Source organism: Pezoporus flaviventris, unplaced genomic scaffold (genome assembly GCF_033815535.1).
Source record: "Pezoporus flaviventris isolate CSIRO_AGI_PZ_B2104156 unplaced genomic scaffold, CSIRO_AGI_Pfla_v1 ptg000040l, whole genome shotgun sequence".
Classification (NCBI taxonomy): domain Eukaryota; kingdom Metazoa; phylum Chordata; class Aves; order Psittaciformes; family Psittacidae; genus Pezoporus; species Pezoporus flaviventris.
This window is the reverse complement of record NW_026892588.1, coordinates 10,322,041-10,342,158: the sequence shown is the minus strand read 5'-3', so window position 1 is coordinate 10,342,158 and position 20,118 is coordinate 10,322,041. Positions and strand designations below refer to the sequence as shown.

The window sequence follows — 20,118 nt, the reverse complement described above, 5'->3', positions numbered from 1 at the left end:
CTTTTCATGAAACAAATACTTTAAGCCTTATCCAGGAGCAATCCTTTATGTTGGCCTGAATCAGCAGCTGGGGTGAGAGACCAGTTTGGACCTGAAGCCATGGGGGACTTCACATTGCCTGCAGATGCTTCCTAGTAGTTTGTGCTGCTTGCTAGCATCCCTGCTCACCTGCTTTGGATCTCCTGCAGGCCCAGACTTTAGGATGTGGTGGCTGTGAGGTTGTGGTGTGGTTGCAAGTAGCAGCATATAAATAGGTTTCATGCCCTTTGCAGGTGTCTGATACTTGAGTCCGTATTGCCCAGAAAGGCTTGGCTTGTAACTTGGTGAATGGGGTAAAGATAAGAACAACTTTTTCAAGATTCCAGATTATCTTTCTGTTGAAATTAGTACTTGAGTTTGCTTCTCAACACCTGAGGTGGTCATCAGAAGGAATGCATTTCTGTGCTTCCCTTGAGGACCCACACTGGGCAGAGCTTTGGCCAACTGGCATTTGCTGCAGGGTGGTCCACTGTTTGACTAAGCAGTGCCAGTTGCTGCTGTTAAATGCTCTGTCTGCTCGGTGAGCAGTTATTCCTGCAGGGAGTGTTTGCTTCTGTATTGTTCAGTGGCTGTAGGTTGATTATCTGAGTTTTAAGTATTTTGTGTTTGACCCATAAAATCACTCCTGATGATGTTTTCCAGTTGTTTACCCTGATTTCTAAAGGCTGTTGGTGAGTGCTTTCAGGGAGATATACTTTGTTCTTTAATTTGTGTCTACCAGTTATTTAATTTGGATTGTTGGGACTCTAGCACTTTATATTGACTTGTGTTTTTACAGACTCATTAGACTTCCAAGCTATTTCCTTTGGATTAAGAATCTGTCTTCAGGAGCTGCTTTCACCTTCCCTTTCACAAGTTATGTGTTTACCACCAGTGTGTGTGTTTTTGTGTCAACCTGGGCAGTGAGGTGCTTTACAAAGTGTGCTTGTGTTTGTGGGGGTTTTTGTAAACCCGAGATGCTTCTTGTCAAAATGCCAGTGCTGGTGAGCAGCCAGCGCTGGCAAATGGCAAAATTTGCTTCAAGTAGATTGGCTCAGGCTGCTCCTGTGTTTCTTCCCCATGGGAAACAGATTCCCATCATTATACTCAAATGGCTCTTAATCACCTTAGAAACACAAGCTCTTGCGTAATTCCTGCTTCTATTACACTTTAATTTATTTAGGGGAGGTATCCCACAGTTCTCTTTAGGCCCAGAAGAGTCTGGAATAAAAACTGCTCCATCCTGGCAGGAGGCAACTTCATCTGTCGTATGCTGGTGGAAGAGGAGTGCTGTATTCAAGGTCTGTGCAATCTCAAAGGATGTTTAGGCAAGCAATGGTAATGGTCTTTTTTGAACAAGGCTGCTGGTGCAGCCTGGTCTTGATTAGTGTGTCCAGATGTGTTTCCTAGTCACCCTGCTGATCATCTGAGGTGTTACTCTTCTGGACAGGCTCTTTGACATAACTATGGTGAATTATCATAGCCAGGCACCCAAGTTATTGCAGCTGGTTTATGCATGTCTGTTTCTGTTTCGAGCTGTTGGTTGAGGTGACAGAGATCTCAGTTTCTCATTGTACCTGCTGTGTAGATGGGACAGCAATAATTCACCAATCTTTGCTTCAAGGTGTTGTGGGCTGTTCAGAACAGATCCATACAGGCAGCGGGCAGAGCTTTAGACCTGCTGTCTGGGTGATGTGCATGCTCTCAACTTTCATCTGTATTCACCTGGTGGTATGTTGAGTCCTCCCTTTTCCAGCCTTGCCCATTGCCCCTCTGCAGGGCTGATAAGACTAACTTTGTCTTACTGACCCTTGTCAGCCTGTTGGCCTTGAGGGTAGTCCCAGGCAGCCATAGGGAGCACATATGCAGGGTAATTTACATATTTTAGTAGGTGGGTTTGGGTTGTAGTAGGAAATGCTCTCAAACCCTGGTTTTCAACTGAGCGCAGTCCAGTGCTTTTCTCCACCAGCATCACTTTCTTTAGGAAGCTTTTCAGTGCCTGCTATGTTATGGGTCCCAATGAAATCGCTGATGCTGGCAGCCTTGTAATGTAGGAACATGCTCCTATTCAGTGGAGGTGTTTTAATTTTACTTTTGTCTTACTGTTGCGTTTGATGTTCCATATAATTTGGCTCTTTTTTCTTCTTAAAATTCCCTAAGATGTACCATGTTTCACTGGTTGTTGCTGCACTGAATCCCCTTCCCTGAATCGTGCCCCTGATGATCAGGGTGTGAGAGGGATATGGGAAAGTATCTATCTTACTGAATAAACACAAGATGACAGATGGCTTTGCAGGAAGAAGTGCATGAACTTGCACTTACTTTGTTTACAATCTTCCTCAGCCTTTCTCATTGCAGAGGTTAATAGGTAATATTAAGAGCAAATTAGGGCTCCTAGGTGACAGCAATATAGTTACCCATCACTACTCCCATGCTTTGGGTGCCTTAGAGAAGTTGCCTGGTACACAATATCACCTTCACAGTGTCATTATGGAAAACTGAGGATAGGGATAATCCATGCCCAGTCCATGGTTACTGGGGTTGGTTAGTTCTAATGCTTTTTCAGTTGAGAGCTGCATGCACTCTTAATATTTGTATATGATGTAAGGTTGCAAGTGGATGTATCAGTATGAGAAATAGATTTGTGTCTGTGAGGAAACTTGCTGAGGACTGAACTTTGCCCTGCCAAGTTGAAGGAAATTTTTGCTGTAGATGAACATGGTTTTTTCTAGTTCAGTGAGCAGAGTGCTGGGATCTGGCTCCAGATGGGAGCTTATGTCTTTCCCTGGCCATGCTTGGAGACCAGGCATTTGGCAGGAGACATCCAGCTAGTGGCTGACTGCTGCAGGAATGATCTCAGGGGAAGATGTGAATTGAGATCAGTCCAGAGGCAGTTTGGTATATAACTTTCCCTTCAGTGGTGACAGTAGCTAAAAGGGACACTTCTGCATCATCCCAGTTACAGTCCTGGGAACACCCCAATGGCTTGGAAACTGTATGAAACAAGAAAACACATCTTTGTAAACATCTGAAAGAGGGATCTGTACAGGTGCAACTTGCTTTTATTTCGGAAATCAGAGGGTTGCTTGTTGGTTTTGCTGCTAAATAATTTATTCTCTTAACTTAGACATTTATTGAGTTACAGTAAATAAACTATTGCCTACCTTTTATCTTGCTGTTTGGGGTATGTTAAGGTAATTTCAAGGTGACTCCCAGCCAACAAGGCTTTTTGTTCTGATGGGCACAGCTGTCTTGAAACAGTTTATATAGTGCTGCTGGACAACTCTGGCAGTATCCTCTGAAGAGGCATTTGGGTGCTAAGAGTAAAAATCACTTAAGATTTTTTAGCCTATTTGACACTGATATACCCAATGTTGGTGCGGGAAAGGCCTGTTTCTGTGACTGGTAGTGGTGATTAATGTGCTTTGTGTTGGGTAACTTGGTGGTTGCTGGTCTGTGGTTTATAACTTTCTATCTCTGACTTTTATTTTCTATTTTTGCCCTATCTTGGGTGAGGGATGGACAACCCTCAATATTCTTTCTGTCGGTTGTGAATATTAAATGTGTCTTCTCATCCCAACGGAGTCAAGTACTTCATAAGAGATACCATCCTCGTTCAGTTTTGGAGCAGTCCTCCCTAAATTGTTAATCCAGTGTCCCTGGTACATTAAATTGCTGCCTGCTAAGTGGAAGCAGCTCACCTGAGTGGTTAGCAGTGGTGGTGAGCTCTGTTGAAAAAGCAGATGGGAGAATGGGAAGGAGCAGGCTGGGCGTGACTGTGGTGGGGAAGGTGGGGGAGAGGAGCTAGATGAAAGGGATGCTGGGGGTGAGTATGTGTGGTGCATGCCTCAGCTGTACCTCTAATGGGAGGAGATGCCATCTACTACCTCCAAAAAAGTCCACCTTTGAGATTTAGCAAGGGAGATGGTAGGTGCTGTCCTGGTGTGATCTTAAAGCAGAACATTTGTGTGGTCTTGATCTTTTATCCCCTTTGCTTGCCTGTGCCTAGATACATGGGAGGTCCCATTTGAGGAGATCTCGGAGCTGCAGTGGCTGGGCAGTGGTGCACAGGGAGCTGTCTTCCTGGGCAAATTCCGGGCGGAGGAGGTGGCCATCAAGAAAGTGAGAGATCAGAATGAAACGGATATCAAGCACTTGCGGAAACTCAAACATCCGAACATCATTGCATTCAAGTAGGTTATGAAACTTGTTAGAAATATACCTTTATCACAGGAAGAGCTATTTGGTTACGTATCCTGACTAAGGTTTTTAAAACCCAGGAACTAAGCTGTCTATAGAAAAAAATGGGTGGTCATCCTTCCTCTTCAGTTGTCACACATTTTGGTGAAAACAAAGCTGTGGACACCATTCTCACCTAATGCTGTACTTTGCATGCAGTGAACCTTACAAATCTGCGTGGTGTGAAAGTTAAAGGAAACCCATCCCTGTCATAAATGAGCTTTCTCCTGTCCAAAGCATGCAGGAACATTCCCCTTCCTGTTCAGGAAGGAGAGCTGTTAGCAGAGCCTTGGCCAGGCAGACTGAATAGGCTACTCTCCTGCCCTTTGACTGCCACCTTTGAGAGCTGCTCTGGCACTTTTACTGTGGTCCTCACTAGCTGTGTGTTTCCTTTGACAGGGGAGTTTGCACTCAAGCCCCATGCTACTGTATTATCATGGAGTACTGTGCACATGGACAGCTCTACGAAGTCCTGCGAGCAGGGCGGAAAGTCACCCCTCGGCTGCTTGTGGATTGGTCCACAGGGATCGCAAGTGGGATGAATTATCTGCACCTTCACAAAATCATCCATCGAGACCTCAAGTCACCAAAGTGAGACTCTAGCTACTTGAACATCCTCCAGTTGTGGTTGTCTTTTTTGTTTTCCTTGAGGAATAATTTAAAGTTAGGTCAAAATCCCCATTACTTTTTTTCCTTTTTGAAAATGGGATATTCTGTTGTTTTCTGCTTTTTTATTTTTCCTTCTTATTTGCTCTTTTGTTATTTCCCTGTTTTTTTTTGAACCCATCTTTCTCATTTCTCTGTTGCTGTCTGACTAAAACTATCTGTCTGCTTATATTCTTATTCCCTAGACGTTTATCACTTCTTTAGCCTATAACATGACTGTGACAATGTGTTAAGAGCATACTTTTAGATGCTTTAAAGTGCGGTTCAAAGGACAGCTTTACTGCAATTCTCAAATGTCCCCAGATACAGTGGCTCTTCAGTGACTTGTTAATTTGCAATTTTATCAAGATTGATTTTTGACTAGTCACATTTAGAAATGCATTTGAGGCACAAAACGCAACTGCCCCAAAGAAAGTGAGTGTTTTCATTGCTGAAAATGCATAGTCTTTGTTCTTGTACTGCAGTTGTGAACAGGATGGCCGTATCAAATGTGTTGATGAAGAAGGGATTTTTCTCCCAGTGTAAACGCTGATTTCTCTTGGTTTTGTTTTTTCTTCCCTCTCCTCTCTCTAGTGTTTTAGTTACACACACAGATGCAGTAAAAATTTCAGATTTTGGTACATCTAAAGAACTCAGTGATAAAAGTACCAAAATGTCTTTTGCGGGAACTGTGGCTTGGATGGCCCCAGAGGTGATACGCAATGAGCCCGTCTCTGAAAAGGTGGATATCTGGTGAGTAGTATTAACATTTAAGTATCTTCACCTTCTGTTTCCTGGCCAAGGTTTTAAAAGCCACTTGGTTTCCTAGCACTTTACATATTCAGTGCTCTTTTCTCATCCTAAGCATGGGGACAGTTTGCTCTGTGGTAGATTATTCTTTTTTCCACCTCCCTAGTGCCCTGAACTCTGTTATTGAACTATAATGGAATGAGCTATAATGGCTATAATGGGAAGAGAAATGACATACATGTGTAAAAGCTGTGTGTTGAGATCTGAAGATACCTAGCGAGACTCAGTGCAGACTATCTGTGTCTTGCAGTAAGCAAATGCAACAGCTCTTCCCTGCGTCATTATTCAGGCCAGAGCTTTCTTCCGCTCCTGGTGCTCAGAAGCCACCTCAACTTCTGCAGCCAGATTTTTTTTCACTTGCTTTCTACCCTCTTTAGGGCCACGCTTGAGCTGAAGGTAGCCCTCTACTCTGCTAGCTTGAAGGGTCCAGCCAGCTTTTGCCTTCCTTATACTGGTCTCTCCTGTTGTATGTATAGCCACAGGATTATAGTCCAGTCAATCTAACCCCTCACGCTGGGACTGAGAGGAATGAAACCAGGATATATTGTAAGAGTTTTTTGAATGCCTCTTTCTATCCCTCATGAAATGTTCTGTGTACAAGGGAACACAGGAAAGGTTCAGATCTCCATGCTATTAACCATGCTTGAGAGAGGACTCAGCCCTGGAGCTCCTTTGGAGCTCCTCTTCACAGCATTTGGGATCCTCAAGGGAACTGCAACTATGTTTCTGCCCTGTTATTTCTGCATGCTGAATGTCAGTAGCCAGGGTGGATGCCCTTTCCCTGCTTGCTAGCCGAGATGGATTTTCTTTCTTGTGTTTTTTCAGCTTCAAATGCTGTCATCTCCCTCATGCAGCATGAAGCTGCAGGTCAAAGCCATGGGTGGTTCAGAGTGCAAGTGGAGTCACACAGCAGGCTGCTGCTGGTGTTGTAGCTCAGAGCTAGGTCATGACTTTAAGTTGAGATTTCCTGAAGGGATAGGGAAAGTCTTGTAATCTTCAGTATACAGATCTTCTTGCACCCACAGTGTTTTGTATGTTCATTTTATGTGGATGTAGCAGGCTTTAGCAGAGCCAGCACTTCAAGGAGAAACTCATGGGTAGTTTTGGAAAGAAAATACACTTGCCATTTGTCTTTTGAGGCTCCTTCCTTTGAATCACAGGCTCATGAGGAGGCATACTGCTGGATTTCCACTTTCATCTTTCTGTCCTTTAGAGTGGCTTAGGTTAAGGAATATTGTGTGGAGCACCATGTGCAATAAAAACCACGTGCTTGCTGTGTTGAAGATCAGGGCCCTCCCTTCCTCCTTTCCTCAGTGACTTAGAGATGTTGCTTCTTGTTGCAAAGCTATAGGTTCTTTGGTGCAAGTTCTTCTTGAGTTCGCTGCAGTCACAATTGCTCAAACTCCTCCTTGATATCCGTTCCATCTCCAATATGAGTAAAACTGATGTTCATGAATGCGGACAACAAATGGGAACAGCTCCTGAGCTGCTTATATATGTCTGCTCTCTTTCCTCTTTAACAACATGCTAAAAAAATAAAGAAATCTATAATCTTACCAGGAGTCTTGAAAATCCTTTGTCTTAATCATAAACAAATCCTTTGTCAGTTCTTAATCATAACAAAGCTGAAACCAGATAGGGTGTCCTCGTAGTTTGTCCCGTATGCTTTCCTGCAGCCCAGGGGAAAATGTTTTGAGGGAAAAAATGTTCAGATTTGCTTTTTGGTCCTTCTCCCCCCCAAGATTTGAAGCCGATGGGCTTTGGAAGTGCAGCGTTTTTCACATGAAGTTCTGTTTCCTGACTGGTTGTCCAGACCCAGTCGGTTCATCTGTACTTGCTAAAAGCAACTTGATATTAGTACAAGCCAGAAACTCACTTCTCACTTTTCACCTGCTGAAGCAAGCTTGGCAGGGCTGGTGTCCCACAGATGGATGGGGCAGGCAGGTAAGGTGATATATCTGGGTTTGAAATTGAGAGGGCTGTACCTCAGCTTGCATCGTAGGTGGTTGTTTACGTACAGTAAGACTGGTGTTGACTCTCAGCAGCATTTTGATTACTTCCTTATTGACTGGTTTGAGATGTCTTTGGTGTTTTACTGAGTGAAGATTGTAAAAAAACCAAGTAGCTGTTTCCTGTTATAAATTTAGGTTTTGGTCCTGTTGATCTAAGGAAGAGAAACAGAGGGAGTTTCTTCACCTTTGCCTTTCAGTTCTTGTAATAGGAGGCTCTTTTCCAGGAAGAGTTCTCTTAATTATTTTTTTCACCTTTCAGCCTACCTTTCTTCAGCACAAAATAAATACTGGATGAGACTGCATGTGCTTATGATACTGTCACTTAGACATGTTGCATTTGCTTCTTAGTTTCTATGTTGCAGTAGTTGTAGCGCTGAGTCTCAAGCCTGCGAAACTCACCTAGGAGTATCTGTAACAGCAGAGGGAGCTTTTGTCTAGGGAAAACAAAGTTGAAGTGTTTAAAAAAAAACACAACACAAAACCTTTGTGTTTTCTCTGTAAGACACTTATCAGTTAGAAATAACCGAGTAACTAGTAGAACAACAGAATAACTGTTCTTAACAATAAGAATAGTCAAAAGTCTATCTGAGGAAAGCTAACTTTCCTTTTCATTTACCAGGAGTGAGCTTTAATCTGTGCAGAAAATGTGCTTTCAGGTTCTTTAAAATCTCACAAGTAGGGAAGGGTGGGTGAAAACCAATGTGATTTGGTGTTCAGCCCAGTGCTGGGGCAGAGGAGGAAGAGTTACCTGGTAGGTGAAATAGGTACTCTTTGGTAAAAATTAGTATGTAAACACACTTGCACCTACTTGCAATTTCAGATCAAACAGTGGAGTTTTTTTTTCAAGCTCCATGTGTTTCTGTTAAATTGAATTCACACAGAAGCTTTTATCCTGATTTATTTCTTCATCAGGTCGTTTGGGGTAGTTTTGTGGGAGCTGCTTACAGGAGAGATACCCTACAAGGATGTGGACTCTTCGGCCATCATTTGGGGTGTGGGCAGCAACAGCCTGCACCTTCCAGTCCCTTCTACCTGCCCAGATGGTTTCAAAATCCTCATGAAGCAGACTTGGTAAGAGCCTGAACCCCACACTGCAGAGACCCAGGGCTGGCTCCCTGCTCTTGCGAGACTCCCAGTAAAACCAGTGAAACCAGAGTCAGGGTGTTGAGCCCAGAGCAGAGGGCTCTTGAATACTCTCACACTTGTCATGAGAGCAGTAAGTTCTAACGTTTTGATTCTGCATCCTTGTGGCAGCAGGCTTGGACTCCAGGAGGATGTTTGTTGCTTAGGGGAAGCAGGAAGCAACCTGTCTGGTTTGCTGGGCAGATGGGTGGGGGAGGGAGTGGGTGATGCTGTTGAGACAGGCTAGTGAGGGGGAAGGAATTCAACAGGAGAGAAATGGGGGAGTAGAACTTGATGGGAGCCCCAGCAGGGTGATGATTACTTCTGAGTTGGCTGACCAGTGTGAATCAGGATTTGGAGTCCAGAGAAGAGCTGATGGAGGGTCTGGAAGCACATGTCTTATAAGGAATGGCTGAGGGAACTGGGGGTTTTTAGGCTGGAGAAAAGGAAGGGAACTTATCTCTCTCTACAGCTACCTGAAAGGAGGACGGAGAGAGGAGGTGGCTGGTCTCTTCTCTGAAGTAACAAGTGATAGGACAAGAGGAAATGGCCTCAAGTTGCAGCGGGGGAGGTTTAGATTGGATATTGGGAAAAATTTCTTCACCAAAAGGGTGGTCAGACATTGGAACAGTCTGCCCAGGGCAGTGGTAGTCACAGTCCCTGGAAGTGTTCACAGACCGTGCAGATGAGGCCCTTATTGACATGGTTCAGTGATGCTCTTGGCAGTCCTGGAATAAAGGTTAGACTCGATGATCTTAAAAGTTCTTTTCCACCCTAGTTAATTCTATGATACAAGGTCAGGCAGCATGAAGGTCATCTTTAGTAGCCTTCACAGAGGTGGGTGCTTTGTTGTAGCAAAGTAGGTGATAAAAGGTAGCTCTGTGCAAAGAGAAAAGGAGATAGAAGGAGAGTAGGGGTAAAATTTCTATAGGCTGCCTCCAGGGTTAAAGGAAATGATTTTTCACTCTGAAACCCCCTTGTAAGTGACTGGGTTTTAAACTGGACAAAGAGAAATTAAAGCTTTCTTTATGGAACTGGTATTTTACAGGGATAGATATGGAAAATGCTTTGTCCTTGTAATTGGATTTGACATGGAGTGTAAGGGGTCTTCAGCATTTTCCCACTCCATGAATTTTACCAGCCATCCTTTTGATGGCACAAAGGGAAAAATAGGTGAGAGCATTTATGGATCTTTTCAGGTGACTCCTTACCCCCCGACCCTGAGCTGCAGCAGGTCATGCTGTTGCAGGATCTGTGCTGAGACTGCTCTGCCTGGCTGTGCTTCTAGGCATGGCTGCAAAAGGCAGGCTCCCAACACCGAGTACATACACTTTTACCTCCACCTAGTGGGAGTAGGTAATTTGTAGAAGCTGGTTTTTTTTGTCCTGGGCACCGAATCCATGGAACAAGTCCTGGTGGGTTCGGTCCTGAAGCTCAAGTACTGGTGTTTTTTCTCAAAGATACAAATGCTTTTGTACTTGAATGTGATCTTAGATGTTTAGTGCATTACAATACTTGTAGGCTCAGGCATGTACTATGTGGCAACATAGAGACATTGGTGTTTATAAACACCCTGTTTAGTTGAATGTAAATTATCATCTCTACTAGATTGAGTATTACCATTCTAAAATTTGGAAATTACCATGATAGTGAATTTACACCTGTTTGGTCTTGACAAACAAGTTAGGAACAGTTTCAGTTTGTATCCTATCTTCCACTTTGTAAACACATTTTTCTATTTTAGATGATTTTCATCTCTGTGTGTCTTCAGAATAGATCATCACAAACCAAAGACGATTATAAAGCAACTCATATTCAGAAAAAGAGAAAGCTACAAAATCTCCTTTGCTCTAATCTGTCAGCCACACAATACAGAAAACATGGTCTAGTGAGAAAGCCTTTTGGAATGGTAAGAGAAGCTAGCAGTATTAACCTCACCTAATGCTTGGGTATTTGTTTTGCTTCAGGCAGAGCAAGCCCCGGAATCGTCCCTCTTTCCGGCAAACACTGATGCACCTGGATATTGCATCTGCTGATGTGCTGGCTACTCCTCAGGAAACCTATTTCAAATCGCAGGTAACTGTAGCCCATGAGTACAAGAGTTAGCTCCAAGGATCTGATTTCAGAGGCTGCACTGAATACAGCAGAAATCTGGATCCATGATTTCAGTTTGACTCCTAGGGAGAAGCAAACTGATGAGTATTTGAAAATCTTTTCCCCAAACTTCCACAAACTAAGACAGCTGCTGACGTGAGTCAGAAACTCAGCATTGTCTCATTCACTTCTCCCTCAGACTGCTGACTTTAGATGTTCTGCTCCCAGCTGTTCTCCCAGTACTGTTGTACAGGAGACCATGAGACTGCTGAGAGCGGAACCATTGCATTCATAGTGAAGATGAGCAGGCAGCCAGTGGAACAAAGAGCTGTTACAGGGCAGTGAAGGGATTCTGGGACTTCCAGAAAAGATTTGAAAGTATGTTCTCAAAGATTCCTCTGAGTCCTACCCAGTGTGCTATTGTCTACTTCCAAGGAGGGAATGAGAATGAAACCTTGCCTCCAGTAGAGAGGATCTGTATGGTGTTAGGGTTTATGTGAGGAAGCAGGTGTATTTATTCAACCTGCAAGCACCAGGGCTTTAAGGGGAAAACAGAGCTGGTATCACCCTAATGAGAGTCATTGTTATGAATACAGCTTTCCAAATCATAAGCCTTTATGTTTACTTTAAATGGCAAAAGGGACAAAATGTTGTGTTAAGATGAAAAGAGCTTTAGGAATTCTTAAAAATATATATTTTAAAAAATGCAGTTATATTTTAAACTAATTGGAGCACAAATGAAAACACCATTAGAAAAAGCTGAACATGCTGCAATGTTGTTACCCAAATAGTTGAATTACCAGAAACATGTTTTCAACCCAAACCTGTAATTTTCTGCAGACACAAAGAATGTTGCCCGAGAGTGTTTCTTTGGTGCAGCTAGGGTTCCCAATTCATTGTAAATACCTAAAAGTAAATTGCTTTCCTAGGCTGAATGGAGAGAAGAAGTGAAGAAACATTTTGAGAAAATTAAAAGTGAAGGAACTTGTATCCACCGGCTAGATGAAGAATTGATTCGTCGTCGAAGAGAAGAGCTGAGGTCTGTTGACAGACTTTTATGTTTACTGCTCACTTTTCCCACCCAGCCCTTCTCTTCTCCAGCTAAATGAGCCCAGCTCTCTCAGCTTCTCTTCACAGGGCATGTGCTCTAGCCCCCAAATGTTTTCATGCTCCTCTTTTACTGATGACCTCAAAACAGAATGCAGTATTCCTGATGGTATAAATTTGGGCAGCCTAAATTCCTTGTGAGTCCAGAAACTGAAGTTCCCATGGACGTGCCCTAGGCCTTGAGCGCTGCTTGGCAGATGGGAATCTAGTGAGAGACAGAGAGAGAGAGAGAACAGTAGAAACTCTCCCTGCTTTTGGGCAGTCCGAGCAGTTTGCTCCAGGCAAGATGTGCAAAGGCCTGTATATTTACCACAGAATGTTTCTGCCTGAGTTTTGATGTGTGTGTTGACAGCACTCAAGCCTGTACATCCGTCTCGGTGGAAAACACATCTTGCAGTTTGCTGTGAGCTGTCTCTGCCCTGGTACTTTCTTTGGATTAGTTATTTCCAGAGAAGTGAGCACACTCCAATTTACCAGCCTACTGAAATTCGTTTTGAACATTACACCAGCTTAACAATGAAAGCGGAACGTTTATTTAAGAAAGTGTTATCTTCTGTGGTAACATTTGCAATGTAGTTGTGACAGAGAAACATGAACCACTGAGTAGCAGTTCTATGTCAAACTTGAGAGTCTAAAGAAAACCTTGTTTAGCAGTTTTATGTAGTTGTTGATGAGTGTTCCCCAGCCCTAGGGAGCTTTTGATAGTCACATCTTTCAGCTGTGGGTCAAGATGTCTTCTGCAGCTATATAGTAGTTATAGGGTAATACTGCTTTTTGTGAAATACAAAGGGATGACTTCTTTTCCTGTTTCTTTAGAAGCTGATTTAGCCCCTTCTCTGTGCAAACAGGATGTTCAGGGCTTGGCCAAAGGATGCATGTGAGGCATTTGCAGCTTCTCTAGTGAGAAGTGTTGCCACTCTTTCAAGACTGAAATGCTTTCTAAATCACACAATGATTCATTGCTGTATCAAGCTCTTAGTTACTGTTCACTGTTACCTCTATCTGAGGTTCAGTGCAATACAGCTGGAAAATTGAGCTTTTAAAAGGTTTTTTCCTAAAGCACCTATACTTATCCTCCTCTCTTGGTCTGTGAACTGTGGAATAACAACTTTTCTGTTTTTCAGACATGCACTAGATATCCGTGAACACTATGAGAGGAAACTGGAACGAGCCAATAACTTATACATGGAGCTCAGTGCTATTATGCTGCAGCTGGAGGTCCGTGAGAAGGAGCTCATAAAGTATGTATTTCTAGGCCTAATGGCATGCCATGCATGTGGCAGTATGCATACAGGATCAAAAAACGAGTGCTTTACACCTAAACTGCACAGTGGTACTTGTAGATTTAGTGCCCCCGACAAGCTCACAGGGTAAGTGAAGAGCTGACAAGCAGAGAGAGGCCCCTTAAGAGGAGATTACTGCAGACCACTTAGTGCACATATCTTTACCCAGTGTCCACTGACTGGGAGAAAGGCACCTTTCCCTTGTGATGCTGGCATCCTTTGGCCCCTTTGTAAAGAAAAAAGCAGTGTTGTTTCAGGACTGTGTGCTAGGGCCCTGTTCCAGTTGCCTGATCTCTGCAGAGAGTATTTAGAAAAGGATTGTACCCTTTCATGCTGCATGTTGTGTTGCACCCAGCCGTAGCTGAGAAACAGGCACACAGTGTGCTCGCAGTGGAGCTGTGCTTCTGCCCTGCAGGAGCTGCACTTGGATAAAGAGAGAATTGATCTGTTTTATGGGGTTTGGTTTTCTTCCCTGTGTTTCAGGAGGGAACAAGCAGTAGAAAAGAAATACCCTGGGACTTACAAACGCCACCCAGTTAGACCAATAATCCACCCCAATACGGTGGAGAAGCTGATGAAGAGGAAAGGGGTCTCCCATAAACCAGGCAGCCAGACTAAACGGTAAGAGCAACCTAGCCCTGTGCCGGGAACCAGCAGTAGATCCCCACTGAGATAAGCAGGCAGCTTACTTGCCTTTGAGTCTGATGACAACAAAGAACAGGCCAAAGGGATGTTCACTCTTGGGCGTGATCTGATCCTCAGAACCACATCTGTTTAATTATCTGAAGGTAGAAGGAATGAATTCTGCCGTCCCTTCTACCTGGGCAGCTTTCTGGAGCTGTTTGGCCCATATAATTTTTTTGCAGATGATGTTGCTTTGACAGGAGGTGTCTAATGTATTGTCTCAAATTTCTAAGCGGGATAAGGAATTGTGGGAATAAACCAGTCCTCAGAGAGGATGGTTTCATTACTGAGGAATTAAACTGGGATGAGAGATTTGGGAATTCATGCTGTCTTCTTCAGCTGTGTCTCTTTTGCATGACTTTCAGTAAGTGATTTTTTTTTTTTTTTTTTTTTTAATGGGAGCTTTCTATCTTATTCTTCTTTATTTTCTGGGATTTCCAGAAGTTAGAGAGTCCTGATTAACAGTAAATAATCACTCTGAAATAATAGCCACACATGCTTCTGAAATGAACAGGCTGGTAACCATGAGCAGATTGGGATCCTACCATGCTGAGTGCATAGTAAAAGACGTGCCCTGCACCAAGGTCTTAGGAAGGAGCTATTTTGGGAACAGAACATCAAAATAAGAGTGGAAAAAGGAGAGTATGTGGCATATATTGGAAAAATCACCAAGAAAAAAGTGTAGAGCATAAGCTGAACAGAAAGGACATTGAGTGGAGAGAATTAAATAAACCTAAAATGCACAAGTCAAACAGCTGAATAAGAGGGTAGCCTGTAGATTTTAAAAAGTGGGGTGTGCTTATGGCTACAGCTGCCTCTTCATCCTGACTCCAAGCTGATGTCACGTCTGAGTGTGGTTTAATGAATAACTTCTGCTGACTGTCTCCCAGGCCAGATCTACTGAAGTCAGAGGGCATACCCAGCACAGAAGCAGCATCCAATGGCTCACCAGTCTCAGGAAGTCCCAAAATGTCCACGCTGAGTGGCAAAAGCCGCTACCGCAGTAAGCCACGTCACCGCCGAGGGAACAGCAAAGGCAGCTACAATGATTTTGCAGGGATCTTGAAAAACCAGCCAGTGCAAGACGATGCACCTCCTCCTCCACTTCATAATCCTTCTCATCACTCCAGCCTACCACAGCAACCTGGCCACAGCCATCCACATGGCCATCACTCACGGCTTCATGCCCACGGACAAGATATTGCCAATTGTGCAAACAACTTAAGGTACTTCGGCCCTGCAGCAGCGCTGCGGAGCCCTCTCAGTAACCATGCGCAAAGGCGGATGTCTGGTTCTAGCCCTGACCTCATCTCTGCTGCCATGGAAGCAGATTGCCGAAGGAACCTGGAGAGCAACGAAAGCAAAGCTGATCATTGGGAGTGTTGCAAAACGGATCCATATCATTCCTGTCTAGAGTGCAGGGAAGAGGACAGTGGTCAGGTGCAGATGTCATCTGTTGAAACAGGGATGAGCCATTCTCAATCACCAACATCCGTTTCCCTATATGAAAACGCTCAGTTCATTGAGAAGATGGATGAAGAGGGCTTTGACAGCTGTAAGTCAGCATCTGCCCTAGGTACTCCTCAGCACATGGCTTCCTCAGTGCTACCTTGCAAACCAAGACCCCTTCAGAAGGTAAGGACAAAACATAGTGATTTAGGAAATCTGAAGTTTGTTCCTCTTTTCCCTCTCCACCAAAAGGAGGTGTCTGGATATAGGATAGTAGCAAAGCCATGTTTCCCATGCACATAGCAGTAGAGTTATATGTACAACTTCATCTTAAAGAAATAATGCCTATCTGAACTTCACTTTGTGATCTGGACATACATTTAATGTCAGAAGTACTGTAGGCATATTGGAGCATACTGCTAATAATGAGGGCTGTCAAATGGGGTTTTGATAGGGCCTAGGTCTGTTACTTGCAATTTAGTGAGTTTTTGTTTGATCTGAAACTTAGTCTACTGAATTTTTGTTGTTGCAACTGTCTCAAAATGTTTTCCAGCCTTTCTCAAAACAAAGGAGGGGGTAACTGCATTGTTTTGGAGATGTTAAATATCCTGTAACAGTTTCATTGAGAATCTGTAGCACTGCTGTGTCTTGGAACAGGAATTCAACGTTTGCCATCATCTTGGGGACATGCCTTTTGCTGCACCTGCCAGAAACTATCTCCTTGACTGAAAGTCATAGTTCTTGTGTGTTTGTGAAGGTTTTGCAGGAGTTCGAAAAGATGTTACAGCACAGTTGTACAGAAACAGTTCATTCTTCCTGCTTCCATCCACCAGGTGGTGAGAGAAGTAGGAACCAGTCTGAGTGAGTTCAAAGAGTAGGAAAACTGGGTCTGGGTGTAAAACTGAAGGAAAAGGAGGATGAGACCAAGAGTGTGGTTTGCGTCATGAATGAAGGGAGGAGGACCTCACATTACAATGGGATGGGATGAAATAAGAGACTGATTCTGAATGAAGGGTTGGCAGGTTGGGTAGGCTAGGACAAGGCTGCAAAAACTAAGAGTGCAGGAGGTGGATTTGGATGAGAAAAGGAGAATAAAGGGCTCTGATTGCTGAGGCAGAGAATGGAACAAAACTCAAGTTTTTCTAGATGGTGAAACACACCAGCAAAGGCTATGTCATCCCCCGTCCTGCTCCATGGTGGGCTCATGCAGAAGAGGGTTGACGTTGCAAAGCCGAGAGTGCTAGATAACCTCAGTAATTTATGTGGGTTTCAGAATGGTATTAACTACTTAATTTGCTTCTGTAGAAATCTGGAATGTTATGTACTCAATACCTGCTGAAGTACTCCAGTGTATTTCAAAGCCAGTCACTCCAAATTCAGAAATGGCAGCATGAAGACTGCTGGATTTCCTGGTGAGAAGATGCCTGAGCCAGTTTTCACTGATGTGCAGGTTATTTTCCTCTTGTTGCAGGCTGCTGACACTGTGACTTTGTCCTGGAGGACCAAAGGGCAACCATGTAGTTGCATGTTTGTTCTTTCACCAAAATGATACCATTCCTGTCTTTGTTTTCTGCCAGAGTGGTGATGACTCTTCAGAAGAGGAAGAGGGCGAAGTAGACAGTGAAGTGGAGTTCCCTCGTAGACAAAGGTAAAAGGTGAATTCACTCTAATCAGTCTCTGTTGGGACAAAATTCAGGAGGAGAACTGTCGTAGCACCAGGACTGAAACTGTAAGAGGTGCTGACAAAAGAATAGAATTGCGTTCAGTGTGTCCCGTCCCCACTGTTTTTCCCCCATGTTCGCTCGCTGTTTTCAGCCTGTTCTGAGGTGGTATCTTCAGCACAGCCTTTCTTCTGCAGGCTTTTTATAGCACAGTTGGATCACACTTGATGACATTCAGCCTGTAATAATAAGCTGCTACATCTGTTTCACCAGATTCAGGCTTCCTGAATGTTGGGACCCTCTGTGGGCTCTTTCAAATGTTTATTAACTATTGCTGCAGTGGAGCAGACTCCAGCACCTTTGTCGTTGAATTCAAGTAGGATTGAAGAGCTAGGTGACAACAAGGGAGATCAAATTTGATGGTGTTGCTTGTAAAATAAGACTTGCAGGGGCATTCTTACTGAAGCCTATGTAATAGTGGGCTTTACAGTCCTGTGCTCAGGAAATAGATAATAGAATTGGTGCTGTGGCTTTATGAAAGCAGCTGCTTGAAGTGCAGAAGTGATACAGTGGGCAAACAGGTTAAAGGCTGTTAGGAAGAAAGCAGAGAAGAAAATAAAATTGTGTCTGCTGTTGCGTACATTCACAGCACATCATGCAGCTTGACTCCTGAATGCCAACTGCATTGCCCCAGCTCAAAGACCATGGTAAAACTTGAAAAGGTACTGAGAATGTCTGACAAGAATGGTTAGAGGTGGTTTCCATAGAAAAAAAGAGATTACGTCCATGAAAAATACTTGTCTAGCAGGAGGGGAGATGGTACTGGAGGTGCATGAAATTGTAATTTATGTGGAAAAAATGGACAAACAATGATACGTTTCGTGTTAGAGACATTTCATGAAGCAAATGGGGGCTTAAAATGAAAAAAAGAAAGTGCTTTCATATGTGGAGCTCTTTGTCTAGGTATGCTGTGGAAATCAAAACATAAACAAGAATAAGTGCTATATTTATGGAGTATAGATCCATCAGTGTCTATTGGCACTGCAGGTTTGATCTTCAGCTCAGAAGTTAGATTTGCTGAGTGATACAAACCAAGAAGATATGCCAGGAGAAAGCAGGCTCTGTCTGCATACTCTGTTTTGTCATACTTTACCCAGATTATGTCTTCCTGCCTAGGGTCAAAGACAACACTGAACTAGAGGAGCTTGCTCACTCATACAGTCCTTGCGTGATAATTGCCACTTCTGTGATTTAATAACTTGGAAGACAAATTGCCTTTCCTAAATTCAATGTGATGACCTGTTGTGGGTCTCCTGGCATGATCAGCCAACTGATAATTTGTGCTATTACTGTTCAATCCTGGTATGAAGCAATTTCCACATTCAGGTAACTGAGGACTTTCGAGTGCACATATCTAAATTCTAGCCTGGCTGTTGAGATCACTGTTTTTCCCAACTGAATTAGCTTGAAACCTAATACAGTTTAGGTTTGTATATTAAAGTACAGTCTTGCTTTAGGACAAAGGACTGTTAAAGAAGACTATGCTCCAGAGCAGATCAGCTAGTATGAACATGTAGCAGACAAGCCAGAATAGAAACATATGAATTTTAAAGATGTAGATATTGAACTACATCATTCAAACAGTGGTAGGTTTCCATAGCTTCAAGATAAGAAAGGCAGCCCAGCACTTTGCAGAGCTCTTGCTGCCAGCCTTGCAGATCAGTTCTGATGCAGCTGCAGGAGTGTTCGTAGAGTGGGAAGAGACTCTCAGAGAGTTGATGTGAAGCCTTCTATCCCCTGGAAATGGATAGAACCTTGTTTGCGCAAAGATGTTTTTGGAAGCATCAAGTCCTCAGCCCAGTGTGGAGAAGCAACCAGGCAGTATTGCATGTGCTGTGCCTGAGTGATGTCTTCTAGGGAGACGGGTATTGAGCAGCCCAGGCTGCCTGTTACAGCAGGGAAGCCCTGTTCATGTTGTGCTGAAGATGCCAGTTAAAAGTACAGGTGCAAAACTCTGCTCTGCATGTCATGCTTCAGAAAGGAGGACGAGAATTTTGCTGGGGAAACCTGTGTAGAATGTAGCAGCCACTCTGCATTCACTGCACTACTAATGCTGTGAGGGGTTTGATTGTGATATATGTTCCAAAAGAGGGCTGCTCTTGCTACATGTCAGAAACAGAGTTCCTGATATTTGAACTGTAAGGCTGTGCTGGCTCTCTAGCTCATTCTTACTCTGTTCAGTGAGAGCACGTGTGGAAACCTGCCCACTGAGAAGCTGTAACTGTTCTGGCTGGCAGTGTGCTCCTGGGGAAAAGCTCACCCAGGGCTGAACAGGCACCAGCAGTGAAGTCTGTCAAGACCAGGTATAACAGAATAGCCAAGCACAGCACCCGGGAAACTCTCTGCAGTCAGAGATACTGTGATACAAGCTGCATGCTGATCTACTCTCCTGGTTTGCAGACCTCACCGCTGCATCAGTAGCTGCCAGTCCTACTCAACCTTCAGCTCGGAGAACTTCTCTGTGTCAGATGGAGAGGAGGGGAACACAAGTGATCATTCAAACAGTCCAGATGAGGTGGCAGCCAAGCTGGAAGATGAGCTGGCTGAGAAGCTGGAGGACATGTTGTCCCAGACTCCAGAGATCCCCATTGAAATCTCTACCCAGTCTGATGGGCTTTCAGACAAAGAGTGTGCAGTGCGGAGAGTCAAGACTCAGATGTCTCTGGGCAAACTTTGTGCAGATGAACACAGCTGTGAGGTGAGTTGTAAGTTTAGGTCTCCCCTCTTCTTTCTGTTGAGTAAAAACCCCCATAAATGTTATGGAAATGAATCCAAAAGCCATAAATTTGGGTGACTGTCTAAGAAATGCTGTGGTAGATGTACTATAGCAAAGCAACTGCTTAAATAGGTCTTTCTTATAACTGGCCACATGAGTAGCTGGGGGAAAAAGTAGCACAAAGCAAGCTGTACATAATTTCCTGGTCAAGATGAGCA

The 20,118-nt window shown here is 43.8% G+C and overlaps 1 protein-coding gene across 6 annotated transcripts in view; it reads left to right on the top strand.

Moving 5' to 3' along the window:
* The window catches only part of MAP3K13 (mitogen-activated protein kinase kinase kinase 13), a 78,768-nt gene that overhangs the window by 55,685 nt on the left and 2,965 nt on the right, over nucleotides 1–20,118 (top strand). For all 6 annotated transcript variants that reach the window (XM_061465245.1, XM_061465244.1, XM_061465249.1 and 3 more), the window contains 11 exons: nucleotides 4,028–4,211; nucleotides 4,657–4,848; nucleotides 5,497–5,655; nucleotides 8,637–8,795; nucleotides 10,814–10,922; nucleotides 11,870–11,979; nucleotides 13,172–13,288; nucleotides 13,814–13,951; nucleotides 14,905–15,649; nucleotides 17,041–17,111; nucleotides 19,585–19,882. In XM_061465245.1, coding sequence (XP_061321229.1) covers nucleotides 4,028–4,211; nucleotides 4,657–4,848; nucleotides 5,497–5,655; nucleotides 8,637–8,795; nucleotides 10,814–10,922; nucleotides 11,870–11,979; nucleotides 13,172–13,288; nucleotides 13,814–13,951; nucleotides 14,905–15,649; nucleotides 17,041–17,111; nucleotides 19,585–19,882 — 2,282 coding nt within the window. The remainder of the gene's footprint in view (nucleotides 1–4,027; nucleotides 4,212–4,656; nucleotides 4,849–5,496; nucleotides 5,656–8,636; nucleotides 8,796–10,813; nucleotides 10,923–11,869; nucleotides 11,980–13,171; nucleotides 13,289–13,813; nucleotides 13,952–14,904; nucleotides 15,650–17,040; nucleotides 17,112–19,584; nucleotides 19,883–20,118) is intronic.